Genomic DNA, 27,710 nt, shown 5'->3' with positions numbered 1-27,710 from the left:
ATACCTTAATTTTTCATTTAAGATGAGATAATAATTTCACAAGTATGCTGACCATCCGAAATTAACCCATATGCCATAAGTAATTTTCATTAGGCAAATCTGCACTCAGTACACAACGTCAAAACGTTATTACAGTCGCTAACAAAATTTCTTTCAAGGGAGTTTTTACCGAACAAAAATAAACATCAACCGTAGCCCACGAGCAATCCCATATCCATTTTGGCAACATACTTCCGTTCTGTTTCTTTTCCATACCTTCTGCGTTTTATTAATTATTCCCGGCTTTCGGGAAATGAATGAACCTACCCTCATTAGCGACAAATATGCGAAAGTAAAAACGAAAACAAAACAAAACCTATCCCCCAAACAAGGGAGCTCGGGAAGCGACATTATAAATGCATTGGACGCAGACGTGGAAACGATGGACACGAAAGCTAAATCGAACGCCATACCGATGGGATTAGGGTGTTGCACATGCCGGTTCCGGTTGACAAGCACGCTCGTGTTGCCGTGTGACGGTAGGGATGAATCCAGCTTTTTTTCTTCCAGGATGGAACTTTAGCCTACCGACATGCAATAAAAATTTTCATGCCTACAATTTTACCTGTAAAGCCGCTTTTCCTACACCCTTTTTGGGGTTTCCGCGTTGTCACATGCCCGAGACCAGCACCGTCGGTGTGCCCATTTTTAGCAAACGGAATTTTGGTGGGGGCGCTTTTAGGCTTATTCGCCCACGCAGTTTTCAGCTTTACTTACCCATCCACGGTTAGCCTTTACCTAGGACCGCCGTTCATTATTAATCCGCACACCATTCCGTTGGGCGCGTAATTTTTCATGAATATTAAGCGACTACCGAACCGGCGGATTCGGCGCCAAATTGAGAATGGGTGGGTGCGTGAAGCAGGTCCACCCGTAAGTGGTCCCAATTTGTTTCGCACCGAAAAATATTCCCACTGCCTCGCGTGCGTCCTCGTGGCCCAGCCACCATTCCATTGCGGTCAGCCGGTAAGTGCGACACATCTGGCGTGCGTTACGCAAAAACCTCAAATCGCTGTGCCGCTCCACGACGCCACGGACCATTACGGTGCCGGAGAGAAAACACCGCCCAGCAAAGGATACGTCCGATAACGGTTCCGACGGTGGCAGAGGTTTCCCGTCCAGCGGCCGACCCATTAGCACTAATGGCAATGATGGAACGGCAGGCTTCAACCCGCTGGGAAAGATGATCGAAAGATTGGACCGAATAGAACGGAGCGGATAATGGAAAATATGGCTACGGAAGGGCTAGGCATAAAAACGGATGCTTCCATTTTCTAATCCATTCACGCCAGCGTGCCCGGAACCAGGTGGTGGCCGAAAGATAGTTAATGTCTTTTTGCCAGCTTTCGCCAAGTCCTGAGGGACGGTGGCTGACCGATCTTGCAGATAGGAACATTATGTTTATGGAGTTGTGTTTTTTTTTGTTCGCCTTTTTGCTTCTCTTGCATTGATTAGGAGGACAACGCTGAAACAACGAACGTTCGCTAGCGTTTCGCGAGTGTTTTAGCGTCATTTTTCAATTAAAACACAACGTTGGGTCAGCGTTAGTGCTTACCAATGTGCTTACTAAATTTAATGATGCTGAATATTTAGCTTGGAGATGTGGCCACACATTACCAGCCATATTTATAATTTAAATCAGAGCATAATTTCAGCTCTTTAATAACGTAAAATTAAGCTATAAGTAATTTTGAGGAACATTAATGACCGAAGGAGAACAAAAAGATCTACGAAGATTGTGAAAGTCAAATCAAATGAAACATGTGTTTTAATTATTGTGGTTGAATCTCTTCCGAGGTCAATACGGTGTCCAAAGGACAGTCTTCACTCGGAAAAAAGGACCAGGTATCCCATTCCATGAGCAGAGTCTCCGTGTACGACAGACTCTGGTGACAGATTCCGACTCAGAAGCAGAGCATCAGTTGACGGTCACGATCTCAAGGTGATAGAGGAGTTCTGCTACCTTTGTGCGATTTTGACTGCGGATAACAACGTGAACTGCGATATATAAACAAAGAGGAACATAGCAAGCTTATTGGTGAGATCAAGTGGTTTCTAATCCGTCGGAGATAGAATGCAGCCGTGGTTGATGGAATGCAGCTCAGTACCGAATTCCTGGAGGAAGAAGAATATTGTTGTAGCTTTATCAGAACACATATCAAGCAATTCTCATCCCAAAATATTCTGGTAACCTAGATGCTTCTGGGTTCCTGGCTCTCCAGCGCCAGTCTTATCACATGAACATATTCGTCGCAGTCCACCAACAACCTATCTTCGAGTCTGACATTTGTAACCGTTTTAAGAATTCCTATGGCATTAACCATCACTTCACTCTATAGGTTTCACTTAGTAACGCAAAATTGTCAACTTGTAAGGCAGCAGATATAAAGTCAAAAATACCTTTTCAACTGAAACACCATGTTTTTTTACAAAATTTCATTGCTTTTTCCTTCTTACATGTTATATTGTAAGCGACAAAACTTATCCACAGAATAAGACATGAGATCCAGTGGTCGAGGCGATAGGGTTTCTATGGGTCTCGTGGCAGGACCAGGGATTAAATCCTTTTCAGATCACTTCCTCGTACGTTGGACTGAATAAAGCCACATAAAGCCAGCAATGACATGACGAGACATTACGAGATTTTAGTGCCAAGAAAGAAGAATATGTAGTAACATATCAACAACATAACATCCAAGGATTATTTGCAGAGCTTCTTAAAACCAGCATTTCACATTTCCTACATTTCCACACCCAAATAATACAAACCTATGAAGTCTTTTTCACAGCAATTATTATCTATTTTCCCCACTTCATTTACTCTACGACACTGCAAACTATTACTTCAGTTCATCCTCATTAGAAAATTACCGTCCTAACGAAGCTGTAGCGACACAGAGGCTAACAAAGCTGCTGCACCGGTGCTTGTTGCGGTCGGACAAGAATGACGAGCAAGATCATTCAGAGCCGTGCCCTTGCCACACAACCATTGCAATAAAAGAACCACACAAACAAACACACGCTGCATCGTAGAAAAACAAGGCACAATGGAAACCGCTTCGAACGAACGGGAAAACAACCGTCAACCTTGGCAGCTCACATCCCGCACACTACCACGACGACGGCGACGTCTGATTTCCCGAGCGACAATCCCGGATCGGCTCATTACATGCTCACCGTGTTGCCTCCACCGATTCGCTGCCCGATGACTAGCAGGGATGAACACTAAATGCACATACATGGCATACAGGGCGCGCCAGTTTTACAACCACCGCCAGTCCTTTCAGCAGGCGAAAACGACACACTTGTTTATCCATCGACCCAAATGGTGGTGCGATTGAACACGTTCCACCGTGGCGCACCACAATGCACCACAACATTCGGCTGCATGCTGTACTACGACGTGCTGTGCTACTGATGCTCGGCGCGTGTTCCGTGTGTTTCTTTGGCACTTTTTTTGCCAGAAATAAGCGAACCGAGAATGGAAAGAAAGTGTGGAAAACAAAAGGGCGGCACAGCTGGCGCGAGCAACGTATGCATAAATGCAGGCGAGCGCTCGAATATGGCACCAAACGATGAAGCCAACGATGAAGTGAATTGGAAAGTGATTAGAATGGTAATACCGGGAAAATTTGTGCAAAGTTTCCTGGTTCCTACGGTGCGTCAGCTGTAGATTGTTGCTGTGGATAGCTACATTTATTTATTTTTTAAATCCTTAAATTATTTACACATTAAATGAAATTTGTTACTGAAATACTATTACTAACAACGACGAACAGATGATTATAAACTTCGCTGAAAGTCAATCTAAGTGATTTTGTTTTGATTATTCTTCTAGCATTCTTAAAAAAATCTCCGCGAACAAATCATCTGTCATAAAATCGATCGTCTATCTTGAAGAAAAATATCAGTTCTTAGAAAAACCATCAGAATTTGACATCCATGTATCTCCTATCCTTTGGGTTTTATAAGCTATTGTTCAACTTACCCTTTTCTAGACTTCAATTGTGTAACGTTCTTTGTGACTTTTTCTTTCGTATTCCGTTCCTACTCAGGTCCTTCCTGTTTAACACCTCAAGAAAGCGTCCTTAATCCTTAGTGTTGGTTATTCTTCATAATGGCGATGTTAGCTCAATGCTGCCATCTGATTGTTAGTCGTGTTATACCCTTGACCTGAACAAACTTTATTGTTGGCTCCAATCGAAATGCCTCCTCAATGTATTTTATCGTTTTGAAATCTGAAATAATGTTTATATGCGAGTTTTGAGTTTCGTTCACCCGGTTTTGTTCCTCTACTAGGTATCCCTGTATCATCCAATCAGGACTCTCTAAATTGTGGCTCGAGCCTCAAGAACAGTGGTGATTGGTTTAGGTCTCACCTTGTTTAACCATGACAACTCCTCGGAAATCTGAGCACGAAAATCACCATGCATCAGGACGCTATTTTGTTCACTGTTCAACTATTGGAGTATTACTCGGCTGTCGGTTGCTGGACTTTAAGCCTCTACTAACCACCACGATCTCTGGCCAAATGAGCTTTATTTATTTATTTATTTATTTAGTTCATATTGTCCGCCAATGATGGTTCAACAATGTTCATTAACACTTAAAGGGAAAGCGAGGATGACAGTCAGGATTAGGTGGCAAGGAAAGAGACTTCTCGAAGACGGACACGAAAACGAGACAAGGAGACATTATAGTCGAACAGGTGATAGCACTTGTTGAAAGCCGACAAAGCTCGTAGCAGAGGATCGTTCGAACCGTAACGGGTGTGGCGGGATGGGATATAAAGGGGAGGTCTATCGCGGAGGCAACAGGAAGGAGCATAAAGGGGGATGGCAGACAGAAGAGAAGGGACATCAAGTTCATTTAACAGGAGACCTGCAATGAAGCTAGCACGGATATGGAAATGCCTATCCTCAATGGTTTCTAGCCCAAGAAGACGGCAACGGACTGGATAGGGAGGGAGAGCAAGATGATAGCCGTTAAGGAAGCGACGAACAGCCACACGAGTGAATTTGCGCTGAACACTCTTCAGTCTGGCCATCGCAGTGGAGCCTGGGGGAGACCAGACTACAGCCGCGTATTCCAAGGAGGATCGCACCCAACAGCAGTACAGGGACTTCAAGCAGAGGGGATCGCGGATTTCGGACGATAGCCTAATGATCAGACCCAGTGATTTATTAGCCTTGCTAATTACATAATCAACGTGGGAACTGAAGGACAGCGTTTCGTCGAGCCACACACCTAGATCCTTTACAGAGGATACACGACGTATTACTGTATCACAGAGGGTGTAGCTAAACGGGAAACGAGAACGAGAACGAGAAAATGAGATCACACAACACTTATCGGGGGACAGGAGTAGGCCATTCTTACGACACCAAACAGAGAAGGAATCAAGTACAGTTTGGAGAAGACAACAGTCAGCAGACGAGGACACAGGAAGGAATATCTTAAGATCGTCTGCGTAAAACAGAAAACCTTCGGCGGGGAGGATGGAAACACAGTCATTAACAAATAACAGAAATGAAATAGGACTAAGGACACTACCTTGAGGAACACCCGAGGAACCTACGAAGGAATCGGACAGACAAGACGAAACTCTAACTCTATACGATCTCGCAACCAGGTAAGTCTTCAGCCAGGACAGTAAACGACCCCCGATACCAAGTCTTTCGAGTTTGGCAATCAGCAGATCGAGAGGAACACTGTCAAAGGCAGTACTGAAGTCGGTGTATACGACGTCAGTTTGACCACCGGATGACATGTTCGATAGAGCAGAGGATACAAGACACATAAGGTTGGAGGAAGTTGTGCGTTTGGGAATGAAACCATGTTGGCGCGGGGATAGGTGACCAACAATGATAGGAAGGATGGAGGAGAGAATAATTGATTCAAGGATTTTGGAAATGGGGGGGAGTAGTGAAATACCACGGTAATTGGAGCATACAGAGCGGTCACCTTTTTTGAAAAGGGGGACCAGCCAAGCAGACTTCCATATGGTAGGAAAGGAACCCTCATTGATGGATCTCACAAAGACGCGAGTCAAAAGGGGAGCAAAAAAGGAAGCACATTTCTTAAGGACAGAGGAAGGGATACCATCAGGACCAGGCGAGTAGGACAACTTGATCTTTGACAGGGCAGACAATACAGAGGGAACATCAACGTGAACATCGTTTAGGGAGAAGACGTCACAAGGGGTGTACGATAGACCGTCGACTAAAGGCACCGCACTACTGCAAGGATCAACGAAAACACTAGAGAAGTGTTTGGCAAAGAGGCGGCATTGATCGAGAGGATTGGAGGCGGTTTCATCATTAAGGGATAGGATAGAAGGGATGCCGTTAGGATTACGACGCGCATTACTGAACCGCCAGAAAGATCTGGGGTCGGTTGTGAAGCGGTCTTGTAGCCGTACTACAAAGGACGCGTAGCGCCAACGGTTATAAGAGCGATAAGCGCTGGATGCATATTTAAAAATACGAAGCGTAGTCGGGTTACGGTTGCAACGATAATTACGAAAAGCTCGATTCCTGTCGGATTTCAGAGTGGGCAACGATCTGTTCGACCATGGGGGGTGAGGAGGGGGATAGAGGAAGGGACAACAGGAAGGAAAGGCAGCGGTGATCTTATCGTTGAACTTGGAGACAGCAGCATCGATGTTGCAGGATTCCTCGATGAAAGACCAGTCGACAGCAGACAGGACGGCAATAAGTCTCGGGTGGTTCATTTTCCGGAAGTTGAATCCACGGAGACCACGGTCACTGCGAGGTAGATGAGCGGCTGGGGGTGACGGAACCGAAATAGTGGTCTCCAGTGCGGGGTGATGCAGGTCGATAGGCACAAGGGGGCATGGTGCGGAATGAACAAACGAACAGCTTTCAGCGGCGGCAGGGTTAGCGAAAAGCAAATCCAGCTGGCGATCGCGATGATTTTTCACCCCTGACAATTGCAGCAATCCATTGTAGGTCATGCCATCGATGAGAGAGCAACCGGATGATGAATAGTTGGGCATGAAGTGGCGTGGTGGGTCGGTAGCGGCATGCCAGGTAATAGCTGGCATGTTGAAGTCACCAAACAGCAACAGTAGGTCGTTTTGCGACATACGTTCGGAAATGTCACATACACTCTCATGCAGATTGTCGAACACATCCACAGAGGAACTGCAAACTGGTCCAGTGTGCCAAAAATTCTGTGCTGTTTGTGAGGTGCGGTGGTCAGTGAATTCACGGAACACTATACCGTTGTGCCAAGTGGATGGAGAAAGCGCCTTTTCTTTTAAATCAGGTGACATCCCAACTTTAAAGGAGATAAAGCTGAGAGTGCCTGGATCCTTGTCACGTGGCACCAGTCTAATAGTGATGACGTCATCAGTACCTAGCTGAGAAGCCACCATCAGCTTGAAATCGGAGTCAGACACCGATGGAGCAATTCTGGTAAGGTATAACCAGAATTTCGGCCCGTTGGATACATTCAACGGGACGGTCAGCACGGTACGAGACGATGGTGAAATCGGTGCAGTGTCATCAACGTGTGCGTGTTGGAATTGCTCCTGTCAACAGCCGACAGTACATCAGCACGCACAGCATCCAAGACGGCAGTAAGACGACCGTCAAATTCGCGAAGCAACTCGTCCTTCAGAACATCGAGAGCGGTATTGAGCTCATTGAATATAGCTCTACCGTTAAGCCGTGATGCGTTGCAACTTGCGCAAATCCAGAGGGCTTGAGCATCGGGCCGTGTGAATTCCGGAAGAGCAGCTTCGGGGACTCCAATACAACGAAGATGGTAAGATGTATCGCAGGAGCCCGCACACTTGTACAGTTCTTCGTTGTTTACAGGCAGGGAGCACGAAGGACAGGACGTAGCCATCGTAAACACTGAGCTGCACTGACACAGGAACGAAACGCACTAACACAAAACAAGAACGAGTGCGTGAAACGTCGAGGACGCTAGCTCGAAAAAATAGTCGATAACAGCGCGGTGATGCAACAAATCAGGCCGGAATCTGACACGAATTGAGGACAAGACACCAGTGCAACTATAGACAGCAAATTTCGCACGGCAAGGCACGCAGAACACGTTGAAAACACGTAAAAACAACGGAGCTCGAAGAAGTTCCAATCGAACGTGACGAAGTCCAAGATGGAAGTCAATACTTTCATCTCATCTTTTCTTCTTCTCATGTTGATGCCCTAACATTACTCTCAATAATTCCTTTCTGGATCAAGATCTGGATCTCAACTGGATCAAGATCATACTTGGCTATCTAATTAACTCAAATTTTCTACAGTGATTCTCACACTGGGTTCATACACAACCCTCAGACTCAAACAACAATAGACAATGTTCTTCATTTCAACTTCCACTAGACCTAAAAATAGAATCAGATATTCCAGGTATTGAACAACAATGGAAAACTTTTTATAAGCTCACAAATCCATAATACCTCACATTTCCATTTCTCCAAACCTTTCAATCCACTCAATACTTAGTAATCGTATCAATTTTTATGACTAAGATACTACTTAACCAAGGGAATGATGCGGCAAACAACAGCAAGGTAGTGCAAATCGGATGCAGCTCCCGTTCAAAAAACTTTGAAAACTGTGGTGGGCCACGCACACACACAACCACATCCCACACACACGGTAAAATCCCGTGTGCAGCGGACTGCAGTGTCTACGATAAGCTTATACACCATAAACGTTATTAGCTGTTTAATTCTTCAGTAGCTACCTTTTTGTCCCGGCTTACGGTCGCGTACGTGAATACACGGAGACACAGCGAGACAAAAATCGATGTACAACGCGCGTGCAGTTGACACTCGAGAGTCAATGAAACAAAAACAACTTCGCCGTCCCCATACCACGCGTACGGATTTGTTAGAGCGGGCGGATTTTGTTTCTTCTAAAAAGTACACTTCATAATAGAATATACGGGATTTGTATCGCGAAAATTGTGATCAAGGTGCAACAAAACAAAACTGACAAGACTAAACCATAGCGAACACATCGAAACATACACGTCAACATACCGGCGAGTGGTTTGACAAGGCCGCGTGTGCATTTTTTCCCCCCTTTCACTTTTTTCTCTTCTCTGGTTTTTGTTTTTGTTTTTGCACCTGTTTTAATATTTTATTGGCAGGCTTATTTGGCCTCAAAAAAAAACGAGCGGCAAAAAGTTATTCACATTGTGAACCACTCCGTTCACCAGTTATTGGCAGTTTGATTCAATTTGCTCCAGAGTACACGCCAGAATCACTTGAGCGTGGCATACTGCATAAATGCTTTCAGATGAACTTTTCCGGACGAACATGGTGGTTCGGTGCCACAACCTATGTTCCGGTTCCAGATTTTAGTTCGCTGAATGCTAATTGAAAATGGCACTAGAGTTTTATGAAGGTGGGCAGGCTGCTAAACCCGCTAAACTGACTGCAAACGGATTGAGAGCGGTTTTGTTTTTAAGTAATTGTTTCAAGTTGGATTGGAAAAAAAACTCAAAGCTAGAAAAACATGGAGGAAAACTAAAAGAGGGCTATGAAGTTGACAAGAAAAATGGTATAAAGTAAAATAGGTGAACATTACGCAAAAGAGAGTCAAACAACTGATTTGGTACAACATAAATAGAAAAGATATTTTCTTCAATAATATTACTAAATTTAATGGAGATAGTTCAGGAAATAGCAAAAAATATGCTTAACGTTAGTCCCCAAAACATAAAAACTAATACAATTAAAAGTTAACCAACAGTCAACCTCTTTGAGTACTGGAGTGCTAGTTGCAACATAGCTTCAGGCTATCCCGAACGCCCCCTTAGGACTCTGACGATACAATGAAACATCAAAACCGACCCGTACCTCATCGCCCAAAAGCTCTCGGCACATTCGGTCTTCTATCTGTCTCATGTCCACCTGGCTCTCTTTCTCCCTCTCTCTCTTTCCCTTTGTTTCCCTCAGTGGACCATTTCCATTTTACTTGTGACAATAAATTTCGCACAAATTTTCATTCAAGATGTAACCTTGTTTTGTTGCCGAGAATGATTTCATGCCCGGCGTAGCGTGTTAGATTAACAACTTCTAACTTCTGGCTTCCCGTGCTTCCATGATGTTTCTTGTCCTGCTTTTGAGCAAAGCAAAACTTTACCCATCCCATCCCCATCCCCCCACCGATGTTGCAGTTGTACTGCTTCCGCTTTTCCCTTCCCTACCTTCCACTGTCCCCACGACTTCACCGATGAACAGAAGTTCTTTGAGGTAGGTCCGATCGTCGGAGGGAACACTGCCAGCAATTCTGCACAGCGTAACGACATCCAGCTCCGCAGCATCGTGCAAGCTAAACCGAGCGCTAATAATTTGACCTCCTAATCCGCATCCCGTGTGCTTTCTGCACCAGCCCGGGCTAGACCCGAAGTGAAGAAAATGGTGGATCCGTTTCGCTTCACGGATACCGCACCCATCCTCGGTAGGCAAAAAGCGCTGCCTAAAATGCAAATCACTTCATTGCGGGTCACAATGTCAAATTTGCGATATTATGGTTTGGTTGGTGGGACTGGGTGAATTGTTGCCGAACATTTGCTTTAATTTCGCAACGAGTTTCTGTGTGTGTAGGTATGTTTTGGTCTAAGCGACCACGCGACCAGATCGCATTTATATCAGCCGACCAGTTTCTTGCCACTTCCGAGGGAGGCGGAGTCGGGATGAAGTCATCTTCCAAATAATTAAACGCTCCCTAGCTAGGGTGGTCGCGATTTTTAGGGAGCACTCCCCTTTTTGTGCTGACAGTGTCTTCGTTCGACGACGCCGAAACCCGCAAAACCGGAACAATCTAATCCGATCCACAAAAGTGGCAAAAACGCTTCCGCCCGGAATCACGTAATGAGCGGTGTGATTAGAATGTAGTCAGACTGTAAATCTTAGCCCATTGAAATGGAAAATGGTGGTAGCTTTAGTGGTCGGTGGAAGTTTTTATTTTTTTGGTACTTGCTTTGCTATATTTTCAAGAAAAGGCATAAGAAAATGGGAAATTTAAAAAAATACTGAAGGATTGCTTATAACGACGTGAATCATTACGTATCAAACAATATCATGCAACATTGTAACATAAAATAGTAGAACAGAAAATATCAACACAAAAACAGGCTAAAAATTAAAGAAGACCTATTGCTATTTCTACACCTAGCCAGCTGTCTGTGAAGCTGCCACTCTTTCGAGTGGCATCGGCTAAACACTCGGTCATTCTTTTCAATTCAGTAGGGTCAGTGCTGCTAAGGTAACTTGGAACCAAGGTAGAATTATACGAAACGGTATCGCCCCTGATCCTACATGTAATCATAGACATCTTTAAGAGATTTACCTTACTGGAGTGCTAGAGTAATCGATGCCTTACCTTGAGTACGGTAGACTCTCGAAACTCTCTAAATTAGAAGCCGAAAGATTTAAGATAGATCAAGCATATTCTTAGAGATCCGTTCGATTCTGCCACGTCAAAAATATTTCTCTTTATTTATGTACAATTTTTTAGAGCCCTAACAGATTTATTATTGTTCTATGCATTACAATCGTTTCGTGTTAAAGGTCCTACTGCAGAACTCTTCGATACCGCTCACGGTCATGCGCCATTGTCTGCCAATCCAATATCCTATCCAAAATATCAGTTCAGGCCTCTAGGAGCTGGCAAAGCTCGGGCCTCCCGATCAACCCTGAACCGCATCATCAACGCATGGCTCCTACCCAAACTACTCTACGGCATCGAGATTGTTTCCCGCGAGCGAGCGGGACTACTTCGAGAAGAGAGTAGCACCCGTCTATCATACAGCCATCCGCTACGCCTCTGGTGCTTTTGTCACCAGCCCATTCAATTCCCTTCTTTGCGAAAGCAGTTTCCTTCCCTTCCAACACGTTATCACCAACAGAATCGTCGCAGCTGCAGCCCGGATCCTTGAGAAAGGAATCGACGCAGCTGCCCTCATCACCAGAGCTAACTCCAATCTGCAACAACTCACCAACCATCAGCTTCTATCCATCATCCAATCTACACGCCGGGGTATACGTCCCTGGTATCAACGCACACCTACAATAGACTGGGAACTAAAACTCAAACTCCGGGGGACCGGAAAAAGCAGCCTCATCGCCAATAGCACCTTTAAACACCTGATCCGTACCAAATATAAACACCATCACCTTATCTTTACAGACGGCTCCGTTCACCATGAATCAGCCGGCTGTGGGATCCATTCTAGCCTCGATAACTGCGCCATCAAACTTCCTGACCACACATCCATCTTTTTCTGCCGAAGCTTTAGCCATCCGACTTGCCACTGACGAAGGACTCCGCACCGACATACCGAATGTCATCCTCACCGACAGTGCCAGTGTGCTGGCAGCCCTCGAACACGGCACCTCCAAAGATCCGCACAACCAGCTCCTAGATGACATTCCTTCATCTCCTGCAATAGTCTTCTGTTGGATTCCGGGTCATTCCGGAATTCGCCAAGACGCCATCCGCTTCATCAACACTGCAATCGCTCAACTTTGGAACACCACCTAGCACAACCTAGACCTCTCCACGAAACTCCGTACGATCAAACACAACACAGCACCATGGGATGATCCTGATTCCAGCCGCAACCAACGAGTCCTATCCCGCCTCCACATCGGACACACCCGCCTGACCCACTCCTACCTCCTCGAAAAATCCAGTCCTCCACTCTGCAGCTTCTGTGGCGTTGACATCACGGTCCGCCACATTCTCACTGATTGCTATGGTTACACTGTACACCAAAACACCTGCCAACTAGATAGCGACATAACCACCATTCTCTCACCCGACAAACATCAACAAAACCGCCTAATTCGATTTTTACACATCAGCAACCTTTATAGAGAAATTTAGTTTTAATCCGCAATAGTTTTCTATGAGCCACACTTGGAATAGTCCTTAGTTACTAGCTAGCCATAACCAGAATAGCCATGTAATCTTCATACCGGAAAGAGGCGAATGAAGTCTTTAAGACTCAAAGCCTCTATAAATAAATTTTAAAAAAACAGTTCAGGCCTCTCGCACATCTTATCTTCATGCGGATGGCCCAAAACGGTACCATTTTTATGGCATGACTATCCCACCGAAGCCTGACAAGTATAATCCTTTACACGATCTTGAGCTCATCGTTCAACAGCTCGTAAACGCTCGTCATATTATGGTTTAAATAACATTTCGTTTATTTAATTAAACCAATTACTGGTTTTTTCGGTGCTTTGTTTACTCGTAAACTTATTTTTGTATTATTTTTGCCATGCTGAAAATAACTTTTAATGCTGCAGCTGCGCTCTTGGTTGAATGTAAGATATTTGAAAAATTGGTTGATGCTTAACTTTTCATTCGCAACAGATATAATGTGAGGTGAAGACGTGTAAACCCTTCTTCATACGTCTTACGCACACACACACACACATGTCATAGGCACGCACCGAGCGTGTTGCGACACACACTACACACTACACTACTATACGCATGTTACTGTAATAAGTCAGTATGCAAGTGACCATTAAGCGATCAACATCCAGCCTTCGAATTTCATTCCGATACCGAATAGGAACCGAATAGGAATAGGAACAACACCCATAAATACATACTTTAGTGAGACCTTTATCATATGTGTTACAACTACATTCTCTTTAGACTGATTAGTCTAGACACAACATTTCATCACCATAGACAGTACAGCTCACACTGTAAGCCATCATATTGATGGTAGCAACGTAAGAAATACCAGTGTTATAATATCTGTTTTAAATAAAACGGGTGCTTGTTTGCTGCTAAGGAAAAATATAATTTCAGTTCATCTTTGAGGCTAGTTTAGAAAAGTATAGCAATACACAAATTTATAATTGAATTTTTCTATTAAATATGCCTATGAAATTTGGCAAAACTTAGAGGTTTATTATTGAAGAATTTACGAGCTTCAGTACATCTGCGCAGTTGAATAAAAATCACACAGGATTTAAATAAATTTCCAAGTAAGAGAAACGATTATGAGGGATCTTTGTCTCAAATTAACACAGATTAATAAAATACTCCTCAATTTTCCTTAATCTATCAATTAAACACAAAATATTGAATCATCTACAGCTGAGGTACGCCAATGTTAGTTTTTGAATATAATTTTAATATACATAACAACAATTTCAAGAATGTTATGCTGCATATCTTCTGTACAGGGTAGACTGAATTCGACCTCCAAATAAACTCTTTCATGTACAAGTTCTTATCTCGGACATACTCGATGTGCAAGCGTTTTTGTAATAAAAGAATACTTCGTCAATCGACAATGGAATGGAAGTTGATGATCTTATTCTTAATTCGTACAGCCACACATGTTACTAACTCAATTTTTAATTATTTTACATCCTGCAGTGCAGCATATGATATGACTTATAGACATAAATGTTATTCTCCCTGCAGCTTCCACTCGATGTGATGTTAAATATTTTCATTAAAAATATTGTCCCTGCATGCCTTTGTATTCATATTATCACTTAAAAGAGAGCGACGGGAATGTTCTGTCCTAGCTGTTTCATTATACAGCAGAATTTTCACTCTAGCCATCATTGCATATTTGACATTTTTCTTAGCTAATTATTTTCTCTGAAACGGCCTCAATTTTTGCCTCATGATTTTTTTTTTGCAAACTATTTTCCACTAGTGTTTCAAAGGTTTAACCGTTTGTTATACAGGTGACCCCCCTTCCCTTCATTTCGTTCCATCCTTTTCGCTCTTAGCTATACTCTCTCTCTCACTCTTTTTATTCCATGAAGGCAGTTGTTTAACTAACCCCCGTAGAAAACCGTACGCAACGCCAGGCATGAGTGGAGTTGCATAATATTTGAGCGCATTTTATGCACCTACACTGCACCGGTAAAGAAAATATTACACTAAATACCGCATGTGGATTAATGCGGATTGTGTGCAACGGCTGGCATTGCCCGCTCGCCTGCCCGCTCATGTTTTGTTGTTTTCCACGCAAAGGATGATAAATAATCAGCCACCGAACAGCTAAGCTAATCCTCATGAACAAAATGACTAAACATCAACAGCAAACGGTTTGCCATCGGTTCGCTCCTCATTTCCGAGTTTCCCCGCCACCTTCCCGCCCTTGTTCTGGTCGGCAGGAAAATGTCGACGGAATTCCATAATTTCCCCAGCTCCGAGGATAATCCCCATTGGTTTCAACGCGCACTAAACAAACTGGCCGATTGGCCCCCTTTTGCAGATCGGTGGGTAAGAAAAGTGCACACAACCGTGTAGAATGCATTGTTAAACATAATCAATTATTCCATCACTGGTACCATCGCGCCGGGAGGGAAGCAACTGTGTGTGAGTGGATGTGTGGACGGACGCTTGCACAAGCTTTACCAAAACACTTCGGTCTAAAGTGGTGGTACGATACAATCTGAAACTACAGTGATGGATACATCATTTGCTTTTTTGTGAGGAATAAATGGGATATAAATGTGTAAGGATCGAAGAAGCGATACTAAACTTCCGGTTGAAGATATATGAGGCAAATTCTGAAATGATGGTAGAACCCTCAGTGGCCTTGGTAACAAACTCTGACTGTACGCAGGGCTGAAGAACAGATAGCTGACCACACCTTTGAAGACGTTAAAATCTTATCCTATATAGAGTCAAAGGATCGGTGAAAACATCGATGTTGAGTTAAGCATAAGGATGCTTGCTGCCAAGCGATAATACTGAAACCTGAAGAAAAATCTCCACCCAATCTGGGACTGTATGTAACATTTATAGGTCCAGTTCTCACATACACCTCTGTGACATGACATATACGACTCTTAGCCGCGTTCGATAGGAAAACGCTCAGAAGGAGTTTTGGTCCCGCGTGTGGGAAAGGACGATGGAGGAGTCCCTAAAACGACGATCTCGTTAAGCTGTACAGTGATCTCACCTTCACTCAGCGAATTAGACTCGCCAAGCTCTAGCAGACTGATCCTGTCATGAGAATGACATTGGACGACCCAGCCATTATAGTCCTTCTAGGCCGTCTACACGTGGATGCGTTCGCTAGAACGGCCAAGATGATGGAACAGGACACGACGGCCCCAGACCGTGATCGATATTCAGGATTAATAAGTATTCCTAAGTAAGTGCGAATAGACGAAAAATCTGACTTTTTGATCAAATTTTTAAAACTTTAAGAACACTAGTTGATAAGCCTTCGGATATCATCGTAAGATTCTATAGCATTTTACGAACGATCAGCGATGGTTAGCTACCCAAATCTGATCTCTATTAGACAATTTTACTGTTCTCCAGAAGTAAGAAATATGTATGCAACCTGCAGCTGTTCATCAGGATATACGTCACTATTTTAAACTTCAGCGCTCAGGGAGACTATTGAAAATTGGAGCAAATCTTCTAAATAACTAAAGATAAATCCAAAATGCTGTATTATTTTGTTTGTACACAACAGACATGGCGATGAAGAGTTGAGAAAAAAAATGGAAACTAGAGTTTACAAACACATTATTATTATTATTTATACTAACTCTAAATTGAAACATGAGCAACCGCTCGTAGCACACTGTACAGATCAGGGAAATACTGCATCGGCATACCATTATGCAAAGGTTTGGATAAAATGCACTCCAACCTGGATGCAGGGCGGAGACAAACTTTCCTAAAGCATTCCACAAATCCACCCACACACTCACACATTTTCACCTCCAACACACTCCCAGGAAATGATGTGTGAAAGGCACCAAATATGCATAAGCCGTCCGGCAAACCGTGCCCTATTCCCATGTTGAGCGATCTGTCTCCGCTGCCAGAAGTTTTGATAGTATTTGAACGCTATTTTTTTCCCCCGTTTATCTACTCGAACGACATAATATTTGCCATACCATTTGTGTACTGGCAGTTATTTGCCAGCCTATCAGCCACTGCCATTTTATTGAAGAGGCTTTTTAATACTTTTGCAACGCATTTGCTCCCTTTCGAAAACAAAGTGGGCGCAAATCATATCGCGAAACGCTACAATAAAACCGGTACCGTAACCGGGCGTAAAAGTTATGCCCAATAACATTAACGTGTGCGATAATAATAAATAACAAAATAAAAACTCGCCATTGCCAATCCAGTTTCCCGCCATCGCTGCCGCAATTGCGAGCCGAGTCAACCGAGAACCGGGTCCGTGGGATTCGCGCTAGCTTTCTTCGTATCTCATCGGCTGCAAGCCTACCAGGGTTAGTGGCGTCCGTTCGCGCGTTCTATGAAAGTTTATAATAATTACAAACATTTTACCGGCGCTAACAAAACAGCCAATAACTGTTCTGACGCGCCGTTCCATAATTTTACATTAAACAAAAACCACAAAACTCAACACAACCCGCAACCCAGCGTGTTGCTGGGACTTTGGGTGTTCTGTGTTCTGCCTCGGCCGCCTGGCTCATGCTCGGCCGGGAATACGAGAGCATGAGGTTTCTTTTGCTGGGTTTGTTTAATAGACTCATTAAAAACTAAAGCTCGTCCTCGGACAAACTTTTTGGTTCTGTGGTGTAGCTTCGGTGTAGCAAAACTTTCCCACCGAGCGCGGCCAGACTTTACCCGGTGGAGGAAGGAACAGGGTTCGTGGATACGGGTCAAACAAGGGGCTAGAAAACTGGTTGTTATTATAATTTACGTCGAAAACCCATGGCAAAAGGTGGTCGGCAGAATGCAGAAACTCTTCGGGAGCTGTCCCGCCGGGAGAGCGGTCCATGCGGTGCGGTTGTTGCGGGCTGGCGACAGTTTGGCCCGAACCGTGTTAGATCGTTTCAACAACATGCAGCAAGCGGAAGCGAAAGCGTATCTTCCAAGGATGTGTTCTCGGACCGCAAAGCGGACGCACAATTGTCCAGTTCTGTTTAATTGAGCTCGGAACAACTCGGACGGAGCAGATCTACGTCTTTCAAGCTGCCCTTTTGCCGAGCACCCTAACGACCGCAGGACCGATTATGCTGATGGTGAATGTGATGATGATGATGATGATGATGGGAAGTACGCTAATGAATATAAACCTTTCACAAAAGTACCCACCCACTTCCCTCTCACCCCTCACCCCTGACGGTACCACCAAAGTCAACGGGGGTTTGTTTTGAAAAACCACTCCCCTCAGTTAACCCAACGTTGGCCAGGGCGCTTTTGCTAATTATAATTTATGAATTTGATTTTTGGGTCCAACTGTACCCGTGCCTGTACGATTAACCTTTTGGCGCAGTTGCCGCTTTACATTGAAGGAAGGATGCGTCTAAAATATTTAAACACACACACACAGACATACTGCCGGCAAGTTGTAGTTAGGGTTTGTTTTTAAACTTATCTACCTTCACCACTCCACAATTCTGGGTTTATCCGGTTTGGGAAGGGATAAAGAAGCAACAAGCACTGCTTCGCGTCACGCATGTAGACAACGGCCAAGGTAAGGGTTTGGGTGAGACACAGTTCCACGCAGGTCAAGTAAATGATGATCCCGCACCGGCTGGAGAGACTTACAGCACCATTACATACAGCGCCAAAACAATCCTATTAGATAGATGCATGCTGTACAGCTGCTGCTACACACGACAATTCATCGACAACATCGAGCAAAAACAATCCTTCCCACACCGTAACTCCTAGTCCGATCGCTTCCTTCGACCAGTCACCAGGACTTTCACTAAGCTCTTGTGCAGAGTTTGCTCCTTTCTTTTCTTTTTTTGTTTTATTTCGCTTCTTTGTCGTTACTAACTTTCAACACGACAAGCACGGCTCGGTACCAACTTCGCCGCCCAACTAGAAACACCCAACGGAGAACTAGATTATAATGCTTCCCGTCGTTTTGTCACAAGCTCTGGCCAGCTCGTAGGCTCCCGGGTACAAACAGGCGGAAAATTGTGCTGTGTAAAATGGCACCACCCGGGCAAGGGATGGAACGGTAACGGAAGCCTTTAAAACGGGCGGAAACACCGTGATGCTTTGGCGTGGTTCGCCAAAGTCTCTTTAGATTAGGAAAGCGGAAGTTTACAACTTTTGCAAGACAATAGCAAAATACGCTCGTAATGGCAATTAGGAGATTAGGTAATAGGTATAACTGCTGCGCGGGTAGGGCGAATTTGTATGTTTTGTGTGTACTCGAGAGCCATTTTTTGTGGAAGTAAGATGTAAGTGAAGTTACAGACTATTCAAGCGGTAAGTACAATTATGTCAGGGTTACAAGTATCAAAATCCGATTAGAATATTATCTGTTTCACCCGTATTTCTCACATTACCTGATCCAACTTAATGAATTATTATTATCAAATCTCGCTCTGTATGAGCTGTTTTATATGATGGATACAGTTACTTGTAATTCCAAGATTAGTCGCACCAGATCCACAAGAGTGCTACATCTCTTGATCGTCTCTTACACTCATGATGTGTAAGTATGGCAATCACCAACATCATAAGACAGATGCTGGTGGATCCTCTGCCTATTTAGAGGAGGACTTCGGAACAGACCAGAACTATGACGACGGCAATCCTGTAATGATCGAGTTCGATATCTAGAGTGGTATTGGGAAGTGAGCTCTAGAGCTTCCGGGAAGATTCATCTCAATCTAGGCCTACTCCAAGGGGCCTTGTCCAAGTGTCCTTGTACAAGGAGTCTAGTCCAAACTTAGGAGTCTAGTCCAAGGGGCTTAGTGCAAGGGACCTAGTCCAAGGGGCTCAGACCAAGGATCCTAGTCCTAGGAGCCTAGTCCAAGGGTACTATTAAAAGCGGCCTAGTCCAAGGAGCATAGTTAAAAGGGCCTATTCCAAGGGACCTAGTCCACGGGTCCAAGAGGCTAGTCCAAGGCGGCTAGTCCATGGGCCCTACTCCAAACGGCCTTGTTCCATGAGCCTAGTCCAAGATGCTAGTTCAAGGAGCCTAGTCAAAGTGGCCTAGTCCAAAAGGCCTAATTCAAGAAGCCATAAAGAAGGGATTCCTAGCCCAAGCGGTCCAGCCCAAAGGACCTAGTCCAAAAGGCCTGCTCCTAGGGACCTGCTCCAAGGGGTCTAGTCCAAGGGGCCTTCTCCAAGTGGCCTACTCCAAGGATTGGATTAGTTTTGGGTTGTGTCCAAGGATTGCATTAGTGTTCGGTAGTGAGCTTAATAACTATCCGAAGAACTTCTTATTCTTCGTAGAAGTCACCGGGTGATGTATAACTGCGATGTACCAAGAAGTTTACGAACACGGGCTCGATTTCCGGAGAGAGAGCTAGCAGCGAATTTTGATGTGAAATTAAGTCGCTTTTTGTAAAGAATTAAACTTAAAACTAAGTGAAAGATTAAGCCAGGAGGCAAGAAATGGCAGAGCAAAACTTGGAAGGATAATACAGGAGCAGTTGACGAGAATGAGTTTACTGACTCGAAAATGAGTACATGAGTCAAGAACAAGCAAATACAATACACTGAGTACAATTGTAATTGATGATTTGGAACAAAAGGTTTCACGTTTATTGCATAAGTGGAAAAAGGTTTTGCTTGATCGTAATTTATAAAGAAAATTAGCAAAGCAATTTTAAAACTTTTCTTTCAATTCAATGTGAATGCATAACCATTTTCCATTATCCCTATTATCTTTTGTATTGGCTTTCTAATTAAATTTACTGTTATCGCTCTACCGTCAAGGCAAGATCTTTACTACCAAAAATGTGTATTCTTGCCCAGTTTACGACAACCTGCAATAAAAGCGTTTCATGATGCTCTCTAATCCTTTCCCCCACAGTGGACTTTCTTTCCCAAACGCGTTTTCCCAAACATTCTAACAAAGTCCAACGACTGTACGTGATGCTGCATCAGCACCGTTGTGATTCGAACGCATTTGGCTTTACGTATCGTGTATTTCAATTTCGAACCCCATCAATGGCAATGCTCTAGACGTACGGCAAAACATTGGTTTTGGAGGTTTGAGAATTTCGCCACAACACATTACACGCCACGGTACACAATTCATACGCACCCAAAAACCCTTACCAGATGTTTAATACTCTCCAGAGTCACTGCCGGTTCGAAACGAGCTGCAATTAATGTACGGAAATAAAAATGTCTATCCATTCGAGGGTTTGGATGCTTTGCAACAAAGTACCGATAAAGAGAGCCGGAAAAAGGGGGCCTAAACTTCAACCAAATGAAGATGACAAATGTTTGGCTTGTTCGTTGTGCAAAACCGGCGTACCGGGTTTTTATTACTTTGAAGGCTCACCCCATTTGCGCGGCGGGCAATCGAAGCGCACTTTATGCAATTTAAATTCTTCAAAAATAGCTCCACGATGCACGGCAGTGAAAACAAACGCATAGCGAGAGAAGGAAGGCTGGATTTTATTGCATTTTTGTTTGGCAAATGTTTTCCCCACACGAGTGCGTCGAGCGGCTATTATATTTGTTGTGATTTTTTTTCTTTTTCAGTACAATTCAGAGTATAATAAAATGAAACTCCAATGTTTCAAAAATAGATGCCTTCCTTAACACTACATTCTCCCACTGGTATGTGTTATTGCGTATCTACGCGGCCTGCACCAGCCCGGTGGAAATGTGAAAGCTTAAACGCAATATATGCAGCAAAGATAATTTTTGCTTCCGTTTCTGTATTATCCAGCAAATTAAATCATTCAAGGTTAAAACAAAAAGCAACAAAACTTGTGCAACTGGCAGAAATGCAAGTCTTTTTTTTCGTTAAGTCATCAGAGCTGCATTTCTGCAGCCTGCCAGTTGGCAGGAGACAAAGAAGGCAACTTTATCCCATGAGCAGTTTCTACCGGTGGAAAACCGCCATCCTTCACACAGGACTGAAAGAGCTTTGGATTTTTCATTTCAGTGTGGACTTCCCCCCCCCCCACGTTTTGCTCTATTTCCTTGGTGACCTTAAAGAATTGCTAGCGAGAAGAGCAGCTGGAAGGTTCGGTTGGTACGGCTGTGTGCCGACACACCAGTCTGCCTGTCTGTCAAAACAGTCGCTCAGCTAAAGTTTGTCATAATTTATTCACATTATTGTTCCTCAAAATGTCTGCAACTTCCTACCCACCGTTGGGTAGGTGCAGCAGCACAGCAGAGAATGCAAACTGCGGACCAGTTGATGACAAACGCTCCGTATGGTGAGCCACACGTATGAATACAAAAGTGGTATCTCCCAAACGGGGTTGGATTAGACCCTACTGCTGCTGGTTCGCTTGCTTCAACCTCATGAGTATTAAAAATAAAGTCAACTTCCTATAGTCAGGCGGATCTGTCAGTGTGAATCGGCCCAGTATAAAATGGACTCGATGGAAGCTAACCAAAATAAATTGACCGAAAAATTTGGATTTCTTTTCTACAATCAAGAACGTATCATCAACGAAACCCCTTTAGTAGTAGTTGTAGCCATTATTCATGTATGTAAAAGCAATTGTATTATTAGAGGAAAAGTCATTGCTTCGATGGGCTCTCTGTGGACCAAACCGTAAGGCGAAAGTCTGTAGCTGTGAGGAGTTCTTACTCGAGAGACTCTCCTGGTAATTAAGAACAAACTGAAAGTATTGACCGAAAAGCGGATTCCCAGAAAAGAAGAAGCAATGCGTTAGTCACTAGAGATCAAAGGTACTTGATCATCGTCTTTCGGTGCGCCAGAGACAAAGAATAATACTTTGATTCCCTATTATTCATTAAATCTTTACTTCTTTCCCACTATTTCTTAGCTTTTCATACTTACCTGACAAATGGGTTACTGTGTTCTCCTAGGTGGTTCCCCATGGGTGAGGCCTGGTCATTGCACTTGGGCTGGATTGACCCCTGCGATTTTCCCTCGTGTGGATAACTCGTGTGTGCGATTTTTGGTAACCGGAATCCCGATTTTATCTAAATCCAAAGTCCTTTATTAGCTTGTGTTTCTCTTTGCAGTAGAAATTTGGCAGACTTATTACATTAAAACATATACTACACTTCATTCAATTCTGATATCACACAAAGTCTATCCGAGTTCATCTCGCACGGCCGCCTCAGATCAAGACAGCGAAGCGACCGGCAATCGGTTGCGATCGTGCTGCCAAGCAACTCGGCCCTACTGAGTCAAGCACTTGAGGACCCGGAAATGGTCGAAACGACACTGAACATAATTCGTTGTTGTGTGTTCAAATAGACTTTATCAATCTTCACTCCATAACTCTTATTAATTACTTATGTTAATGTCGCCCAACATAGCGTCGAATGCAGCGAAAAATCAAAATTCAAGGTAAGCACTTGGACTGCACATTTTCTACTTGCATTTCGTCGCTAAAGAAAGCAAAATTGGTTTGCTGAAGTCGTGAGACCGAACCGATCGATGTGTCCAATGATCAGCCCATAAGTCAACGTTTAGCGTAAGATTGAAGGCTGTGGCCAACGCCTATCCCCTTTTAAAACAATTTTTTAATCGTTAAAATAAATTACAGCTACATTTTTGCAGTACTTTTATAATTAAATCTTCCATTTTTTGATATATTTTTTTTTATTCCGCAAAGGCAGATAATTTCAAGAATATTTAATTTTTGAACAGAGTTTGAAACAATTTGAACGGTATAATAACGCATTTTCAAATCAAAATTTTCCCAACTTGTGATAATATCGAAATGTTTCAAAAATTCTTTGAACTATTTCACTTTTCAGTTTACGAAATATTTTTCAAAATGGTCAGACTGACGCTTCCGTTCGGTTAAGTTCACTGTGATTGTAACGCTGTTAACCTACGTTAGCATGCAAGCATAGATGAAGTGTTGTACAATATTGCACGCTATCTTTCGTAACGCTTTATAACGGACTAGCCGCTACGCTTTCAAGCGAGTCATTCTACAATGTGGTAGACAGTTCAAATATAATTTGTAACTTACTTTTTGTTGCATTTTGTACATCACAGTTGTAGAGCAAAATTACAAGATAAATACAATGTCCTGAAATGAATGAAAAAATGTCAAAACCTATGACATGTTCATTGGACATACCCCAGAAGTAGCAGAAACGTATTGCGTCTCCATGCGACTGTGCTAGTAACACCATCATCAAACATATTTTAAACAAACTTTTCAACAATGCACAGTCTCCATTGAACCCTTTTTTATTACAGAAGTTCCAATATTATTTGATAAGTTTTTTTTAAATTAATATACCTTAGCAATTGTAACCTCCGAATGCATTAGCGCCTAATTATCCATGCGAAGCAATAGAAAACAAACTTAACAAGAGCCATAACCTAGACATTAACCTACTTCTAACTTGCCACACAAATATGATGGCACAATTTATGAGCCATCACCATACATTCACATTATACGCCAATTGTATTGGGATAAATTATCATAAACAACCATTACCGTTGTGCATTTAAAATTCGTCTTCCCCAACGTTTACATCCATTCGCACACTCAAACGCATCATTATCAGCATACATCATCACTTGGAACCATTGGCATTCATCGCTACATAAGTTTGAGCATAATAAGCGGGTGAGCATAGCGAAACTGTGACCGAAAAAAAATTGCAAACTGATTTGTGGCCTCATTTCTTCAACAAGCGTTACGCGATAAGAGGAACCGATGCGTCCCAGCGGTCCCCAATGCCAAAAAGAGATCCGAATGCGATCGAGTAAAGAAGACGAGGGGTAATGCGATCTGTAAGCCGGCAAGTTGGTCACCGTCCCACGCAAATGCCGATAAATAATGCCGTACACTACCACAGCCAGTCTCAAACTACCAGCAGATAGTGGCAAAGGCTAGGCCAGCATCAACAAGAACGAGCTGTAACAAGTGGCTCAGTTTCAGTTTGGTGCGGTGAATGGTCGACGCTACACGTCTGTGCACATAGTGTGTAGCTAAGTGGTGGAACGTCAAGATGCCTTCAATAGTGTCGGTGGTTCTGCAGTTGCTGCTAATTGTTTCTACGGTGTATGGATATAGTATTGTTCGTGATCAAGATGAGATTGATGGAGTGCTGAACCTCAGTGACGTTGATCAAACACTAGCAGAGGAAGATAGCGGAGTGGCTGGCAGGAGCACTCCGAAAGAACATCGAGCGTCGTTTGCCTATCGGAAGCAACAACGCCAAAGCAAGCAACTCGATCTAAATGAACTTTCACGCAAACGACGTGCAACGGCAGGAACGACCAACGTAAGCAAATATTCCTCCACGTGCCTCTTGTACATAGATCACTCTAATGCTCTTCTAATAGGCCTCTTCCAAGGGCAAGGAATGCCGCACTCGGGCCGGCGAAAAAGGACACTGTACGCGCTATCAAAACTGCAAAGGGCCCGAGCTGAAGGACAACGTATGGTCCATCCTGCAGCATCTGTGCATCATGGAGAACATCGCGGTTGGTATCTGCTGTCCGGATGTGGTGCTGGATGGCAACGGGCCCGAGTTCTCCGTCCGCTTACCGGCTACAGCCGATTCGTACGATGACGTCGATGGGCTCGGTGATGGACCGATGGCGCGGGACGCGATCGTTCGACCGGAAGAGCGTGGCTGTGGACTATCGACAAAACAGCTGTCAAAGATAGCCGGTGGACGACCGGCCGATTCCAACGAGTGGCCCTGGATGGTGGCACTCGTCATGTCACGGGCTTCGTTCTGTGGCGGTGTGCTCATCACGGATCGTCACGTCCTCACGGCGGCCCACTGCGTGATGAACCTGAAGCTGAACCAGTTTATCGTACGACTCGGCGAGTACGACTTCAAGCAGTTTAACGAAACGCGCTACCGCGACTTCCGTGTGGCGGAGATCCGCGCTCACGCCGACTTTGACCAGATCAGCTACGAGAATGATATCGCGATGCTGAAGCTGATACAACCATCGTTCTTTAACTCGTACATCTGGCCCATCTGCATGCCACCGCTCGATGACAGCTGGAACGGGTATCAGGCTGTCGTGACCGGCTGGGGTACGCAGTTCTTCGGCGGCCCGCATTCACCCATCCTGATGGAGGTGAAGATCCCGATTTGGTCCAACCAGGAATGTCAGGAGGTGTACGTGAACCGTATCTACAATACGACTCTGTGCGCGGGCGAGTACGAGGGAGGAAAGGACTCGTGCCAGGGTGATAGTGGTGGACCGTTGATGATACAGCTGCCCAATCGACGGTGGGCCGTGGTTGGTATCGTATCATGGGGTATTCGATGCGGTGAAGCCAACCATCCTGGTATCTACACGCGGGTCAGCTCGTACGTACGATGGATCATCGAAAATGCTGTGTTCTAAAGGTCAAGTGGAAGAGCTTGGAGCTATCTTGCTAATTTCCTTGTTTCTATCAAATCATTTGATTATTAACGAATCGAAATTCATTTAAAGAAAAATATGTTAATAAATCTGTCAGATGTGATGATTCGTAGTTGAGTACTTCTTCTCTTCTTCAGTAGTCAGCCCTACGTACGGGGAGGCAGCCTGACTGGGATTTGAACCACGGTCCTGCCATGTGAAGACCGGCGCCGTTATCGCCTCTGCCACTGGACCGCCCCAACCACCCGGACCAGTTGAGTACTTCGGGTTCTTATAATATGTTTATGTGTAATGTTCTCACACGAACTCACTCATCTTATCATGCCTCTGTATAAGATTGAGAATCAGTTATCTCCTACGTAGACCCACTCCTATGTCCTCCATTGTAGTGCGAACGAACTATCCAAATACGTGATAGCAGTGAGTCTATTACGCCATTACACAGCTGACATGACCTAGTAGGTCGGTAAGCCAAGAATAGGAATATCCACTCCCAACTTGTGACGAGTTTACCGGTTGGTTTGCCTGCGGTTCGGATATCAAGGAAATTGATTCATCGGCACCCAGAACCACCCGCAACCGTTCGGAATCGTCACGCCGGTTCCGGCAGGTCCGAACGGTTCATTTGCACCTGCAAGAACCGGCAGTATTAACATATCTTCTTTTTCGGCTCTACAACAGCAAGAGGTCTTGGGCTACCGTGTGAAGACCTGCGCCGCTAACGAACTCACTACTTGACCTCTCCAAATTTACATAGCAAACACTAAATGTTATTTAAAGGACTCTCAAAGGCTAAAATAACTAAGAAAAAATAATATTACTTTTCAAATATATTTCGTCTGTTTTTGGATGTCCGGGGCTGCCTGGTGGTAGGGGCGATAGCGTTACCAACTTTACCTATCGTCTTCACGTGCACAGAACAGGCTTACCCCTTTCGAAGTTGTAGTGTCGAAAGAGATGAAAGCGGAGCTAAGAAGCTTATCATAGCTCACAGGATTTCTTGCAGCTCGGTGTAAGACTATTCTAATTAAAGCAAACGTTATTCCAATGAGTACGGTCTAAGACAGTAAAACAACAACGCCGGTTTTGAGGCTTTCCGGAATGCACCGAGGTGCTGTAGCAGGTGACGTAGCTGCCTGATCTCTGGAGTGTGCATCGCTCTTCCCATGCCGGTGACCTCGATAAAACCAATTATTTGTTCTTATCACACATCCTAATTAGATATTCCTCTCGAGCATACGCTCCTAGCGAATATAATTTAGCTTGAATGTTCATCGTAATCTTCCTCTGGGCTCCCTATAAAAATACACATTTCTTATCTTTTTAGTTTCTTATATAAGATTGTTAGTTCACATGTTTGGACCATATTTGGCCAATGCAGAAGGGCCACAAATTAA

At 44.1% G+C, this 27,710-nt stretch overlaps 1 protein-coding gene and 1 non-coding gene across 2 annotated transcripts; both read left to right on the top strand.

Annotated features, from left to right (window-relative positions):
- Nucleotides 1-22,774: 22,774 nt before the first annotated feature.
- Nucleotides 22,775-22,938, top strand: LOC118508604. The gene has a single exon (XR_004905821.1). It is a non-coding gene; the product is annotated as a U1 spliceosomal RNA (small nuclear RNA).
- A 1,878-nt stretch (nt 22,939-24,816) lies between these two features.
- On the top strand, nt 24,817-26,425 carry LOC118506925 (venom protease-like). Its single transcript, XM_036044725.1, has 2 exons — nt 24,817-25,208; nt 25,270-26,425. The coding sequence occupies exons 1-2, from the start codon at nt 24,933-24,935 to the stop codon at nt 26,293-26,295; spliced, it is 1,302 nt and encodes a 433-aa protein (XP_035900618.1). The 5' UTR covers nt 24,817-24,932; the 3' UTR covers nt 26,296-26,425.
- Nucleotides 26,426-27,710: the final 1,285 nt, after the last annotated feature.

This window comes from Anopheles stephensi, chromosome 2 (genome assembly GCF_013141755.1).
Source record: "Anopheles stephensi strain Indian chromosome 2, UCI_ANSTEP_V1.0, whole genome shotgun sequence".
Classification (NCBI taxonomy): Eukaryota; Metazoa; Arthropoda; class Insecta; order Diptera; family Culicidae; genus Anopheles; species Anopheles stephensi.
Note: the sequence above shows the minus strand (reverse complement) of the source record. Positions and strands in the feature narration are given on the sequence as shown.